The sequence below is a fragment of the Dreissena polymorpha genome, chromosome 9 (assembly GCF_020536995.1).
Source record: "Dreissena polymorpha isolate Duluth1 chromosome 9, UMN_Dpol_1.0, whole genome shotgun sequence".
In the NCBI taxonomy this organism is placed as follows: Eukaryota; Metazoa; Mollusca; class Bivalvia; order Myida; family Dreissenidae; genus Dreissena; species Dreissena polymorpha.
The window spans coordinates 74579421-74594077 of NC_068363.1; the positions used below are offsets into that span (position 1 = coordinate 74579421).

Here is a 14657-nt window from a genome sequence, read left to right on the forward strand (position 1 = left end):
TGAACAGGCAGAAAGTGTTGTCCCTGATTAGCCTGTGCAGAATGAACAGGCAGAAAGTGTTGTCCCTGATTAGCCTGTGCAGAATGAACAAGCTAATAGGCAGAAAGTGTTGTCCCTGATTAACCTGTGAAGAATTAACAGGCTAATAGGCAGAAAGTGTTGTCCCTGATTAGCCTGTGCAGAATGAACAGGCTATTAGGCAGAAAGTGTTGTCCATGATTAGCCTGTGCAGAATGAACAAGCTAATAGGCAGAAAGTGTTGTCCCTGATTAGCCTGTCTGTGAAGAATTAACAGGCTTATAGGCAGAAAGTGTTGTCCCTGATTAGCCTGTGCAGAATGAACAAGCTAATAGGCAGAAAGTGTTGTCCCTGATTATCCTGTGAAGAATTAACAGGCTAATAGGCAGAAAGTGTTGTCCCTGATTAGCCTGTGCAGAATGAACAAGCTAATAGGCAGAAAGTGTTGTCCCTAATTAGCCTGTGAAGAATTAACAGGCTAATAGGCAGAAAGTGTTGTCCCTGATTAGCCTGTGCAGAATGAACAAGCTAATAGGCAGAAAGTGTTGTCCCTGATTAGCCTGTGAAGAATTAACAGGCTAATAGGCAGAAAGTGTTGTCCCTGATTAGCCTGTGCAGAATGAACAGGCTATTAGGCAGAAAGTGTTGTCCATGATTAGCTTGTGCAGAATGAACAATCTGGGACAACACTGTATAAACATGCATTAAACCCAATTTTGCTAGCACTAGGCTCAATTATTCAAGTAAAACTATACATAAAGAGTTAAAGTTTGACGCAAACAAACCAACAGACAGGGCAAAAACAATATGTCCCCCATTATAAACTGGGGGACATAAAAATATTGTAATCATGGCTTAAGGAAGCTGCATATTATGTTAGACTTTTAACACATTGTTGACAACTTCATAAATATGATAACCTCACAAACTTGAGACACAAGCAGAAAAAACACTCTTTGCCTCATGGATGAAATTGTTAACAAGAAATGGATTGGTGTTGGGGAAAAACTTGAATAAATATGTTTGGTAATATAACATGTCATGCCTTTAAGGTAAAACATGCACTCTGAAGTGAAGTTATATGCAAGACAAAATGCAAAGCAGTGAACATGATATATGTCTAAGCATCAATATTGTAATGACTTTGATATGATATCAGGGATGAAAGGTAACATATATAAGCCTGCGCAGTATTGTCAAGAGCTATTATGCCCACTTTTGAGAGCACAAAACCTTCATTGACTTTACAGAAGATAGCGTAGGTCCTGACCTGACTTGGTTGCGCAGGCTGGTTTGGATCTACACTGGCTACATATGGCATAAGGCCCATTTTCGCATTAAGTTGGTCAATCATTTCAATGGAAATTGTTCCCAGAATTTATCTTAAGATCAAAATAACACATCAGTTTCTTACAAATGATGAAATTTAATACAATGACCTTGACACTCAAATGAATAATGACTCCAATGACTTGTAAACATAATTAGTGTAATTTCTTAAATGGCAAATCATTTCATGCCTTCCAGCTATGTTGTCCATATTTACTTTGAAAGGGTAAAGATTATTAACTTGCTGAACACGTAGCTACAAAAAACTATTATTTGTATGAAATTACCTAGACATGAAATGTACAAGAGTTGTTTTAATAACAGAATACCCCCCTCTAAGACAACAAATTTTCAAGTTAACTTATCAATTTTGGTAAAGATATGATGAAAGCTTTGAAACAAAGGTAATATAAACTGTTTAAAAGGTAAGTTTTCCATAATATAAGGGATAATAACTCTGAAATTTCTTAGTAATGGTGAATAATCAAATTCGTATGAAAGCTATATATATCACCTCAAATATTTTAAATTGTTTGGTTATGATTTGGTGAATAACAAATCAATTCATTAGGTGCTTTCCCTGTTTACTGATCTCTACCAGGATATTATTAAAAGAAAGATTGTCATGAATTTTTATAAAGATTTGATAATACTATACAGACACAGCCACTTAATTAAGTGATTTCATTTAACTCCTTTTTTTAGCAAAAAATTAATTTACTGGTCATCACACAATTAAAAGTGGCCATCACACAATTAAAAGATGGTTGGACAAAACAAATGCTCAACAATAAAATGTATATGCAGACAACAACACAAAATCAACCAAACAAACGAAATTAGCAAACCAGTATACCCCACCATCAATGATGGAGGGGGAAAGTTTACATGATGATCCTTGTTCTGGGTAACCAGGGCTTATGCATGTGCGCAAAGTGTTGTCCGAGATTAGCCTGTGCTATCTGCGCAGGCTAATCAGGGAAAACACTTTCAGCATTTATGGTATTTTCAATTACAAGAAGCATCTGCTATGCAAGAAACCATCTCAAGCGCAAAGTGTTGTTCCTAATATGCCTGTGCGGACTGCCACTTTAAACACATGCATTAAGCCCAATTTTCCCATAACAAGGCTCTGATGAACGCTACATGACCTTTACCTGCGTATGAAGGCTAAGTGAGGAGGGGGTGGTGGGGCGCAGGAAAAGCGTGTCTTGTGACGTGAAACCCGAGTCCTGGGACGACACGCTTGTCAACCGTACGCCGGACCCTAGCAATTGTGTGTGGTGCTGCAAAAGGGCATAGAACAGCTGGCTAAGGCCAAGCCTAAATATTTGTTTGCTTGACATTCCATTACCCAGCTTTGGCCAAACTGTAATATTTGTTTGTTTACAATTCCTTACCTAAACTGGCTTAAGTCATGCTTAAATATGTGTTTGTTTGGTATTGCCTACCCCAGGGGGTGGGTTGGGGACATGAGTTGGAATGTAGGTATTTCTGTTTTGGCAAACAAACAAGCTTATAACAGTTTTGAAAGACACAAAAACAACACACAAGAATTTTTTTATATTTGTGACCTTCTTTAAGCAGATGTCTAGCTGATATAGTTAATTGATACCCAAAGATCAAGGACTGAAATAAATAAAGCCTAAAAAAAAAATGTTAATGTAAGGTATATTTTTTAGGCTGGTAGGAAATGGCAAACAAATATTTTTTTATTGTTGGCCTCACTTAAGCAAGATCTCATTGCCTGGATCATAGCTATAGAAGTGGTAGATGTAATTCAGTGATGATTCAGAGCAACATGCACACTACACTCATTGGTGTTTTCCACATCTCTACTGGTCAATAAATCAATGCTAGACGTCTAATCTTTTATAACAGTAAATTAGTTTAGTTTTGCTAGTTTATTTAGAGTTTTCACCATAGACAGTAGCATTTCAGTCATATTACAGCAGTCAATTAACCTCATATAAACTGCTCTATGTGAATCAGATGAAGGAGGAAATGTTTGTAGAAATAATTTTACTACCTTTCTTTAGACAAGTTTGCATATTTTAAGAATAAACAATAACTATTTGTACAAAAGTACTCTATTCAAGAATTGTATATAATATTCTCAAAAAAGGGAAGAAATATATAATTATGATAAAACAGATCTCCAGGGCATAATTCTCTGATGGCAAACAACTAAAACCTCTTTATTTAAAGGGTGCACTTCATTTCACATCCAATGTTGAAAAAAAAATCAAGTAGGTGAAAAATGACAGTTTTAACTAACAATGACAATGAAATAAGATTGATGTTGCATGCATAGTATGGCCTGTCCGCAAATTTGTGTTATTAGCTTGGTCATTAAAAGCAGAAATCGAAACCCAAATGAATTTAATGGTCAATAATTAGTTTGTGTTAAATTGCAACCAAACAACAAACTTCATAATAGTTTACATTTTCGAAACAAATAAAATATTCTTCTCACAATAAATTACAATATCTGTGCTTAAATAACAATGACTAAAATTAGATTGCTATTAAAATCTACAAAAGCTTGTTAAAGAAGCACATATACAATTGTCTTCAACCAATTAGAACCTTTACAGTCTTTTTCTGTGTAATATACAGATTATAGAATGAGACACGTCCTGGGAAAACTGGGCTTAATGCATGTGCATAAAGTGTGGTACCAGATTAGCCTGTGTAGTCTGTACAGGGACTAAATGCATGTGTGTAAAGTGTGGTCCCAGATTAGCCTGTGTAGTCTGTACAGGGACTAAATGCATGTGTGTAAAGTGTGGTCCCAGATTAGCCTGTGTAGTCTGTACAGGGACTAAATGCATGTGTGTAAAGTGTGGTCCCAGATTAGCCTGTGTAGTCTGTACAGGGACTAAATGCATGTGTGTAAAGTGTGGTCCCAGATTAGCCTGTGTAGTCTGTACAGGGACTAAATGCATGTGTGTAAAGTGTGGTCCCAGATTAGCCTGTGTAGTCTGTACAGGGACTAAATGCATGTGTGTAAAGTGTGGTCCCAGATTAGCCTGTGTAGTCTGTACAGGGACTAAATGCATGTGTGTAAAGTGTGGTCCCAGATTAGCCTGTGTAGTCTGTACAGGGACTAAATGCAGGTGTGTAAAGTGTGGTCCCAGATTAGCCTGTGTAGTCTGTACAGGGACTAAATGCATGTGTGTAAAGTGTGGTCCCAGATTAGCCTGTGTAGTCTGTACAGGGACTAAATGCATGTGTGTAAAGTGTGGTCCCAGATTAGCCTGTGTAGTCTGTACAGGGACTAAATGCAGGTGTGTAAAGTGTGGTCCCAGATTAGCCTGTGTAGTCTGTACAGGGACTAAATGCATGTGTGTAAAGTGTGGTCCCAGATTAGCCTGTGTAGTCTGTACAGGGACTAAATGCATGTGTGTAAAGTGTGGTCCCAGATTAGCCTGTGTAGTCTGTACAGGGACTAAATGCATGTGTGTAAAGTGTGGTCCCAGATTAGCCTGTGTAGTCTGTACAGGGACTAAATGCATGTGTGTAAAGTGTGGTACCAGATTAGCCTGTGTAGTCTGTACAGGGACTAAATGCATGTGTGTAAAGTGTGGTCCCAGATTAGCCTGTGTAGTCTGTACAGGGACTAAATGCATGTGTGTAAAGTGTGGTCCCAGATAAGCCTGTGTAGTCTGTACAGGGACTAAATGCATGTGTGTAAAGTGTGGTACCAGATTAGCCTGTGTAGTCTGTACAGGGACTAAATGCATGTGTGTAAAGTGTGGTACCAGATTAGCCTGTGTAGTCTGTACAGGGACTAAATGCATGTGTGTAAAGTGTGGTCCCAGATTAGCCTGTGTAGTCTGTACAGGGACTAAATGCATGTGTGTAAAGTGTGGTCCCAGATTAGCCTGTGAAGTCTGTACAGGGACTAAATGCATGTGTGTAAAGTGTGGTACCAGATTAGCCTGTGTAGTCTGTACAGGGACTAAATGCATGTGTGTAAAGTGTGGTACCAGATTAGCCTGTGTAGTCTGTACAGGGACTAAATGCATGTGTGTAAAGTGTGGTACCAGATTAGCCTGTGTAGTCTGTACAGGGACTAAATGCATGTGTGTAAAGTGTGGTACCAGATTAGCCTGTGTAGTCTGTACAGGGACTAAATGCATGTGTGTAAAGTGTGGTCCCAGATTAGCCTGTGTAGTCTGTACAGGGACTAAATGCATGTGTGTAAAGTGTGGTACCAGATTAGCCTATGTAGTCTGAACAGGCTAATCAGGACTTACACTTTAGACCTAAACTGGATTTTCAATTATAATAGACTTCACTTTAATGAAAAATTCCACACAAGTTTATCTGGGATGACGCTTTACCAGAATGCATACATGCATATTCCCAATGTTCCCAAAACAAGGCTCATAAAGAAATGCATAAATAAGGTGAGGCAACAAACTGCATTTGGTCCTCGATATTTTTGACATATAAAGTGGGGATTGAATCTAAACTAAACTAAACTTTCACAAAATAGGTTGCTAATTATTTAGGGTGGGCAAGCATCATGTAACTTAGACTTAGATTTATGTGAACATTCTAAAATACAATTGTGAAAGAAACATGCACAAAATGGTTCTTTTCCACAACAACTACCACCACTACCATTAAAAGGTGTCTCTGTAATGCAGATATAAACTGAAAGCAAGTACTGTATTCCATACACAGGGTGAAAAGGAAGCTTTATATAGTCATTGAATTACAGGAATGCAAAGTTGATTAATAAATGCATATTTTTGTGTGAATAACAATTAATATTAATTAATTCATTAACTTAACAAGAGATGTGTTTATCAGAAACACAATGCCCCCTACTGCTCCGCTTTGAAGCCATATATATGACCTTTGACCTTGAAGGATGACCTTGACCTTTCACCACTCAAAATGTGCAGATCCATGAGATACACATGCATGCCAAATATCAAGTTGCTATCTTCAATATTGCAAAAGTTATGACCAAGGTTAAAGTTTTTGTTAATGATTTGGGACAAACACACACATACCATGACAGACAGGCCAAAAACAATATACCCCCCAATCATTCGATCCGGGAAGAAAAAAAATAGTCACAATTTATTATAACAGTATAACACTATGACACACAAGTTTAGAAAAAAATCAAATTAAAGAAAAGTTCAATAATAATTTAAGTTTTTGCTTCAGTAAAATAAAGCAATAATAACTCAACAGTCCTATCTATTGATCAATATGTGCCTTGTGTCAAGAAAAAAAGTAAATAATTATAAATAGTAAATAACATCAATGTCTGGTGAAATAAAACACTTAAATGCGTAGGCAGTGGTTTGGTACATTGTGACACATTCACCAGGTTAAACAAGCATGCCACTGTACCAGGCTGACCCTAGAGGTTACTATCGGTTACTCACAAGTTCCTTGACTATTTGAGCATAGTTCTCAAGAAACAAGAAACAAATGTTCAGATATGAGCAGTGAAGGTAACATTTACTGACAAAGAGTTGCTGCAAGCTAAATTTTAATCAAATAAAATGCAAAACAGAATCTGTGAACGTTATTTACTAAAAACTTATGTTACACCGCTTTCAAATCTTACCTTTAACCCTTTCAGTGCGGGAACCGAATTTTAAAGGCCTTTGCAAACAGTTTGGATCCAGACGAGACGCCACAGAATGTGGCGTCTCATCAGGATCCAAACTGTTTGCTATTCTGATAGTATTCTTTGAAAAAAATCGAAGAAAATGCTAATTTTAGAACTTCAGCAGACGACAATTTAGCAGACGACAAATTTCCCAGCATGCAACGGGTTAATATGTACATCATACTATCATTTTTGTCCTTACATTTTCTTAAATTGATCTAATCTCAAATGTAAAATATGTCATTAACAAAATCTCTTTTACTCCACCATGGACCCAAAAGCTGAGATAGATGGCACTAAAACTTTATGAACTCCTAAAACCAAAGAGCTTAGACAGTTGTACCACATTAATTATGTGTCTGAATACCAGATCTGAATTGTGAGTCTGAATTAAAGGTCGAAAATTTGGTCTCAATTATGTGCATGAAATCTGGGTCTGAAATATGCGTCTGAATTACATGTATGCGTCTGAAAAAAGGGTCTAAATGATCTGTACGAATTACACTTTGAATTATGGTTCTGAATTATGGGTCAAAATTACAGGCCTGCGTAATTTGCTTACCTGTTGTATGTTCTTGTTATGGCATGGACTGTGGGACTGCGCGGACCCGCTACTGGAGCTGGCGAGGCTGTTGATGCTGCACATGCTCGACTTCCTGGATCCCAGAGAGCTGGGGGAACTGGGCGGGGTCTGCAACAACAAGGGGTCAAAATGTAAAATAGTCTAGAAGGCAAAAGGTCATAGTGCCACAGGCAATGTAGCGCAGATCGTACCATCTTGAATATAAAGGAAATGCAAGGGAGGTTTCTGGTATGAAATGTTAAAAGGTCAAAAAGGCTACACAAAACATGTGGATCCATTTTTTGTAACATTAAACAATTAATTCAATTTGCAGAGTCAACAAAATTAGTCAAAAGGTCAAATAGGCTACACCAAATGTTTGTAGATTTCAATTTGTGTAACATTCAGCAACTTTATTTACATGGCAGTAAGGAACAAGATTGGTCTAAAGGTTACATTAGCTACACTGCACTATGGAAAGTTTGAATGTTAACAAATATTTCCACTGAGAATAGGAGGTCCCTGGTTCCAACATACAAAGGATGTGATTTCAAAATCTTCCCCAAATACATCAAGTACTGGTTTTTCCCTGGAAAAGGTATTGTATGGTCTCTGTAGGCCATCATCATCATCATCATCATCATCATCATCATCATCATCATCATCATCATCATCATCATCATCATCATCATCATCATCATCATCATCACCAGGCTGCTATATTAACAGCTACCTATATACATGTGTTAAGAACAATGGCGTGGAGCCAACTGCCTAGCAGCTTCTGTCAGCTTCTTACATAATGGACAAATAATATAAACATAATGTAAAAGATATTGGTAATCAGAACATGTTTTTTATACATTTCTGGATAAGGTACATGAAACAATAATACAGTTTTTAAGGAGAATATTATGCTTAGCAAGATATGGTTATGATGCTGATTGGAATGGCTAAGGTTTGTGTTAGGTTTAAAGCTTATGATATTAATTAATAAGGAATTAACATCAAGGGTTTCTGTATAACTATTATCCAGTGATAAATGATACATATAACTATTCTCTCAAGATCAATGATGAACATGATGAACGTACAAGTCCTTTTCTAACGCCAGTTTAAGCAAACAATTATTTTTTCATCTACTGTTGTCAGGTGTGTGCAGGGGCAAACTACCCACATACGTAGTGTTACTTTACGCTTACATCAGTGTAATGTTAAAAACAAAAAATAATTTACATTCTCAACAACTTAAACATGCAAAAACAGACAAATAAACCATATAAAACAGCAAATTGTGAGTATAAACTTTAAATTAAACAAGTGTTAACCTTTTTTAAAAGTATTATGTCCAATCATGAAACTAAAACTAACCTATGGGATTTAAAAAAATATCAAATATAAGCAATAAAATCTATTGTGAAAATGTTTTCTCAATATTGACAATCTTATAAAATATAACATTTTTGGACAAGAGTTATTTATCACTTTGCAAATTCTGTCAACTATAAAAAACATTAGGCCTCTGTGTCATTATATTTAATGTCTGCGGTACCAATATTTACCGCTCTTTGCACTTCAAAACAATATTTAATTTGCTTAAAAAAAAAATACGTATCAAAGTTAACTTGATAACACAAAATAGTGGTATAACAGAAACAAATCTCTAATACGAGGAAACAAGAGGCCCATGAGGGCCTGAATCGCTCTACTGCTATAAACACTGTGCGAGTTTGGAAAGAATAAGATGGAAACTGTGTACTTTATCGCGCAAACAAGGAGAATTTTCTCAAATTCAAGGGGAGATTATTGTGTACTTATTTCTCTGATACTGCTCATATTCAATAGGATTCAAGTCCTCATTGATATAAAGATACTGTGCAAATTTGGAAATAACTGGATGAAAACTGTGGAATTAATTGTTTAACAAGCGGGATTTCAAAATTTTCTCATATTCAAGGGGAAGTCATACTGGACTTATTGCTTCGATATTGCTCTTTTTAAAAAAGGGTTTGAGTCCTCATTGATACAAAGACATTGTGCAAGTTTGCCATGAATTGGATGAAAATTATGGACTTTATCACATAAAAAAACTGAATTTTCATTTTTTTCTCAAATTCAAGGGGAGATAATTCTGGACTTATAACTCTGATATTGCTCATTTTCAATAGGGTTTGACTCATCATTCAGATAAAGACACTGTGCAAAGTGGGAAATAATTGGATGAAAATGTGGACTTTGTTGCGTAAACAAGCCTTATTTTACAATTTTCTCAACTTGAAGGGAAGATAATTCTGGACTTTTTCTCTGATGTAACCCATTTTCAATAGGGTTCGAGTCCTCATTAATATAAAGACACTGAACAAGTTTGAAAAGAATCGGATGAAAACTGTGGACTTTATCGCGTAAACAAGAAAAAGTCTAACGCACGCATACACGAATGGACAACGGAAACCACGCCATGACAAAAGCTCTTCCGGCCTTCGGGACTTATAACTCCGATATTGCTCATTTTCAATAGGGTTTGACTCATCATTCAGATAAAGACACTGTGCAAGTTGGGAAATAATTGGATGACAACTGTGGACTTTATTGCGTAAACAAGCCTTATTTCACAATTTTCTCAAATTCAAGGGGAGATAATTCTGGACTTTATACTCTGATGTAACCCATTTTCATTAGGGTTCGAGTCCTCATTAATATAAAGACACTGAACAAGTTTGAAAAGAATCGGATGAAAACTGTGGACTTTATCGCGTAAACAAGAAAAAGTCTAACGCACGCACGCACGGACGACGGAAACCACGCCATGACATAACCTCTTCAGGCCTTCGGCCAGTAGAGCTAAAAACAAGGAGCGTCTGTCTGTGTAAACTTTAATCAAGAATATATTGTTTGATGATCCAAAAATACAGGCGATGAAATGGCCTATCTTCCAATGTTGTCCGCTATAAAGTCAAGCAGGTTTTGTGGTCACATAAGTGGACAGGCTAGCTCTTGACCAGACTTTGCAGATGCGCAGGCTTATCTAGAGCTATGCAGGCCGCATATGGAACAAGACCCAAGTTTTCATGACCCTGACCATATTATAGCCATAGGTAGTACAAATATTGCAAAATTCCAGTTCGACAACATTGCAGAGGCAAGATATGAAGGTATATATTGTGTGGGTAAATGAAATATACCTTTGACCCAACCAAAATCTTGGGAATATTTTTCTGCAAGGTAGAAAATAAAAAGTTTTTTTAACTAAATCAACAGAAACATAGGTAAATAACTTTTAAATGAATTAATACATTACTTAATGGAAATCAATTACAACAATGCCCAACACATTAACATGTTTGTACTTGTTCTGCTACAAACTTACATTTCAAATATTGCATTTAGATATGTTTACAATAAAAATCTACAAAAATATTTAAATCCTAGGGACATCAAAAGTTACAAGATGAAATAAACATTCATGACCTTTAACCATAATTTGTGACCTTTACCTTGTACTGAAGTGAATAATAATTGTTATTGATTATATTGTCTGGTCATTAGGAATAAATATCAGGTATATAACATTACGATCTACTCACAAATTAAAATATGAAAGCCAAAATGTAATTCAGGACCTTTGACCTTGACATTTTACCTATGAACATGAGAATTGTACGTGACAAATGGTCTGTTATGGGGAATTTCAGTCTGAAGCGATTTTAAAATAGACCCAGACATAACAAGACTATTGCCAAGCAATATATGTCCCCTATCGGCTCCACAATTGTACAATTTTTTATATATTGTTTATATATTTGTTGCCATAGCAACCAGAATTTTTGACGTAGGAACAAAATGAAATGACGTGCATAACGTCCATATCGCCATCTATCCATGTTTAAAGTTTCATGAAGAACTTTTAAAGTTATCACAGGATCCAGAAAAGTGTGACAGACAGACTCACAGACAAACAGAGCGAAAACCATAAGACCCCTCCGGTGAAACCAGTAGGGGACAAAAACCTCATAGGATAAACACAAATTCCTGACCAAAAATTTCTGAACTTGACCTTTCACTGAAGGGCATAAGAATTGTATGCAAAATTCCAGCTTAGACACAAAGTAACATCCCTAAAACCCCGTGTGCACTGCACAGACTCATCTCGAAGGACGATTTATGAACATGCATTAAACCCTTTTTCAATATTACGAGGGTTATTTCTTTACGTTAAGTATCTCTCCGTTTTCATTCTATGAAAACAAAAGAACCATGAGATCAGAGACCACTACTTTTCCGTACCTGGAAGGTGTAGGCTGTGGCGTCGACACCCTTCAAGTCCATGATGACCTGCTCACTGGACGGGGGCAGGGTGGCCGGGTTGTCTGCCTGCATGCACAGGCTGTCCATGATCTCCTGAAGGTGTGTAACCTCCGTCAGCAGGCCTACCTCTTCATCCTAGGAACAGAATATATTAAAAATAAAATTAAAAAACAGCCTAGCTCTGGAAAAACAGAGCTAAATGCATAAAGTGTTGTCCCAGATCTGCCTGAGGACACAAAACACTTCATTTAACCCTTTGCATGCTGGGAAATTTGTCGTCTGCTAAAATGTCGTCTGCTTAATTTCTAAAATTAGCATTTTCTTCGATTTTTTTCAGAGAATATTATCAGAATAGCAAACAGTTTGGATCCTGATAAGACGCCACGTTCTGTGGCGTCTCATCTGGATCCAAACTGTTTGCAAAGGCCTTCAAAATTCGGTTCCCGCACTGAAAGGGTTAAATGCACAATTCCATGAGAGTGGAAAGTGGTGTCCCTGATAAACCTGTGTGGACTCCTGGAGGTGTTTCACCTAAGTCAGCAGACCTAACTGCTCATTCTGGAGACAACAAATATGTGAGCCGTGTTCAGTACCAGGCCCTTGATAAAAAGTTGTTACCCTGATCGCCATATCTTTAAAAAGTACTATGGAATTCATTGGTACAAACAATGCTGACCCTTTATATGTACTGATATGTACTGATTTATATTGTAAAATTACTATTCTTTTTGCGACATCAATTTTTGTTGATTCAGTTGGTTGACTGCGGGTTGACCAAACTCATCGGAAAATGACCAACGCAAAGTCCTCTCTTTATCTCCAAATCAGAAAACCACAAATTGACTCGCCATTAAAGTAAAACAGCCAGCAACTAAATCGTCTTTATTTATGATATAATATTGGTTCTCTAACTTACTGACAACTGTTCAATAGTAATGATCGCCTGCAACATCAATATTTAAGTTCCAGCAAAACAGACACTCACCACGAAAGGTTTTAAGCACGAAACAAACAAGCAAAATCTGGCCCTCTCTTCTATCAATGCTGTCCGAAGCGCATTCTTCTCTTGTTCCTCAAGAGCGATGTACTTCTCGTTCACATCTTGCATTGCGCCCTCCAACCTAAGCTGCATGTCTGCCTTCCCTAAAAATAGACCCAAATAATCTATAAATAGTAACACACTCCCACATCAAAGCTAAAAATAGGTCAAGGATGCACTATAAATAGAAATGTTAAGCTAAATATAGATCAGTGCTATAAATAGAAATGCATAAAAAGAGCACCCATAACAAAAACATGATTTCAAATGAATAAATGAAGTAATGTTACAAAGTCTCATGATGAGATATGACATTTAAATCAATGCTATAGTAGTTTTTCGGTATCAGCTTATCATAAACAGCCTCAGCAGCCAAATTCAATATTGTTAATAGAACGAACGCCTCATGCACACAAATTGTTGCCATTCAATAAATGTATGCACATGTTGGTTACTCTTAAAAGAATAGATTGAACACAGAAAGAAAGAAAATATATATGTGTATGCTTCAAGAATTGTGTTAAACATGTATAGAATAAAACATATACATAAAACATCAAGTAAATAATATAAATAAGTACATAATTTTGTAACAAATTGTAAAACAAAAATTAAAAGAAAAAGAAACATTTCACCTGAGACATGAAAAAAGAAAATAAAGAATAACAAAATTCTCAAAGTAAATGTTATTAGTTGTGCTCTAAAGCCAATCCTGATATGCGACGTCGCATTTCCATCCAAAGATGATGTACTTGTTCACAAAATATTCCTGAATTGGTACAAAAATGTACCATGTGCCTTCTAATTTCAGTGGCAAATGGTACCTTTTTGAACCAAGGGGGTAATACGCTGTGTACAAACAAGGCAAGCATGCTAGAAATGCATGCTTCAAAATAAAGCTACATCATATCTTATAAAATACAATTCAACCTATGTGTGCATAATGCATAGAATCAAAAGGGCTAAAGGTTTAATAATGAGCACTTTAAAAGTCTGTTTCCTGGGCAGAACAGACTTGTTGCTGTGGTTTGCCGTTCGAGTAACCATGAGGTGTCCAATATGTATTAAATTGAAGTTAATTCTATGTTATAAGGACGATGATGGTATATCTAAAACAGCTTTCAGGAGAAGCGATAAATATTATCAACTCAATATGCGGAGAAATAGGATGAAAGTTTGGAAATAATTAAATTGTTTTAACACATCTAAATGTCATAATTTCATTTTCAAGCACTTTCTACGCATTCAAAACTATAGTTTAACACAACTATTGTCAAGCAATATAAGTCCCCTACCGACTCCACCATTGTCAGAAATTCCTTATTATTTTTTTTTTATTTGTTGCCATAGCAACCAAATTTTTTTAATTTAGGAACAAAATGAAATGACGTGCATAATGTCCATATTGCCATCTATCCATGTTTCAAGTTTCATGAAAAAATATTAAGAACTTTAATAGTTATTGAAGGATCCAGAAAACCACCATTTTCAGCAGTATTTCTAGTCTATTTGTTGCTATAGCAACCAGAATTTTTGACGTCGGAACGAAATGAAATGACGTGCATAATGTCCATATTGCCATCTATCCATGTTTCAAGTTACATGAAAAACTATTAGAACTTTAAAAGTTATAGCATCATTCAGAAAAACCACCATTTTCAGCAGTATTTCTAGTCTATTTGTTGCCATAGCAACCAGAATTTTTGACGTAGGAACGAAATGAAATGACGTGCATAATGTCCATATTGACATCTAACCAT

At 36.3% G+C, this 14657-nt stretch overlaps 1 protein-coding gene across 7 annotated transcripts in view; it reads right to left on the reverse strand.

Moving 5' to 3' along the window:
- LOC127844679 (protein MTSS 2-like) overlaps positions 1-14657 on the reverse strand; it is a 100771-nt gene that overhangs the window by 13262 nt on the left and 72852 nt on the right. For 5 of the 7 annotated variants that reach the window (XM_052375093.1, XM_052375091.1, XM_052375094.1 and 2 more), the window contains 5 exons: positions 12844-13001; positions 11838-11993; positions 10736-10768; positions 7554-7682; positions 2505-2633 (listed from right to left, as the gene is read on the reverse strand). In XM_052375093.1, coding sequence (XP_052231053.1) covers positions 2505-2633; positions 7554-7682; positions 10736-10768; positions 11838-11993; positions 12844-13001 — 605 coding nt within the window. The remainder of the gene's footprint in view (positions 1-2504; positions 2634-7553; positions 7683-10735; positions 10769-11837; positions 11994-12843; positions 13002-14657) is intronic. The other 2 variants (XM_052375092.1, XM_052375097.1) reach the window with 2 other exon arrangements.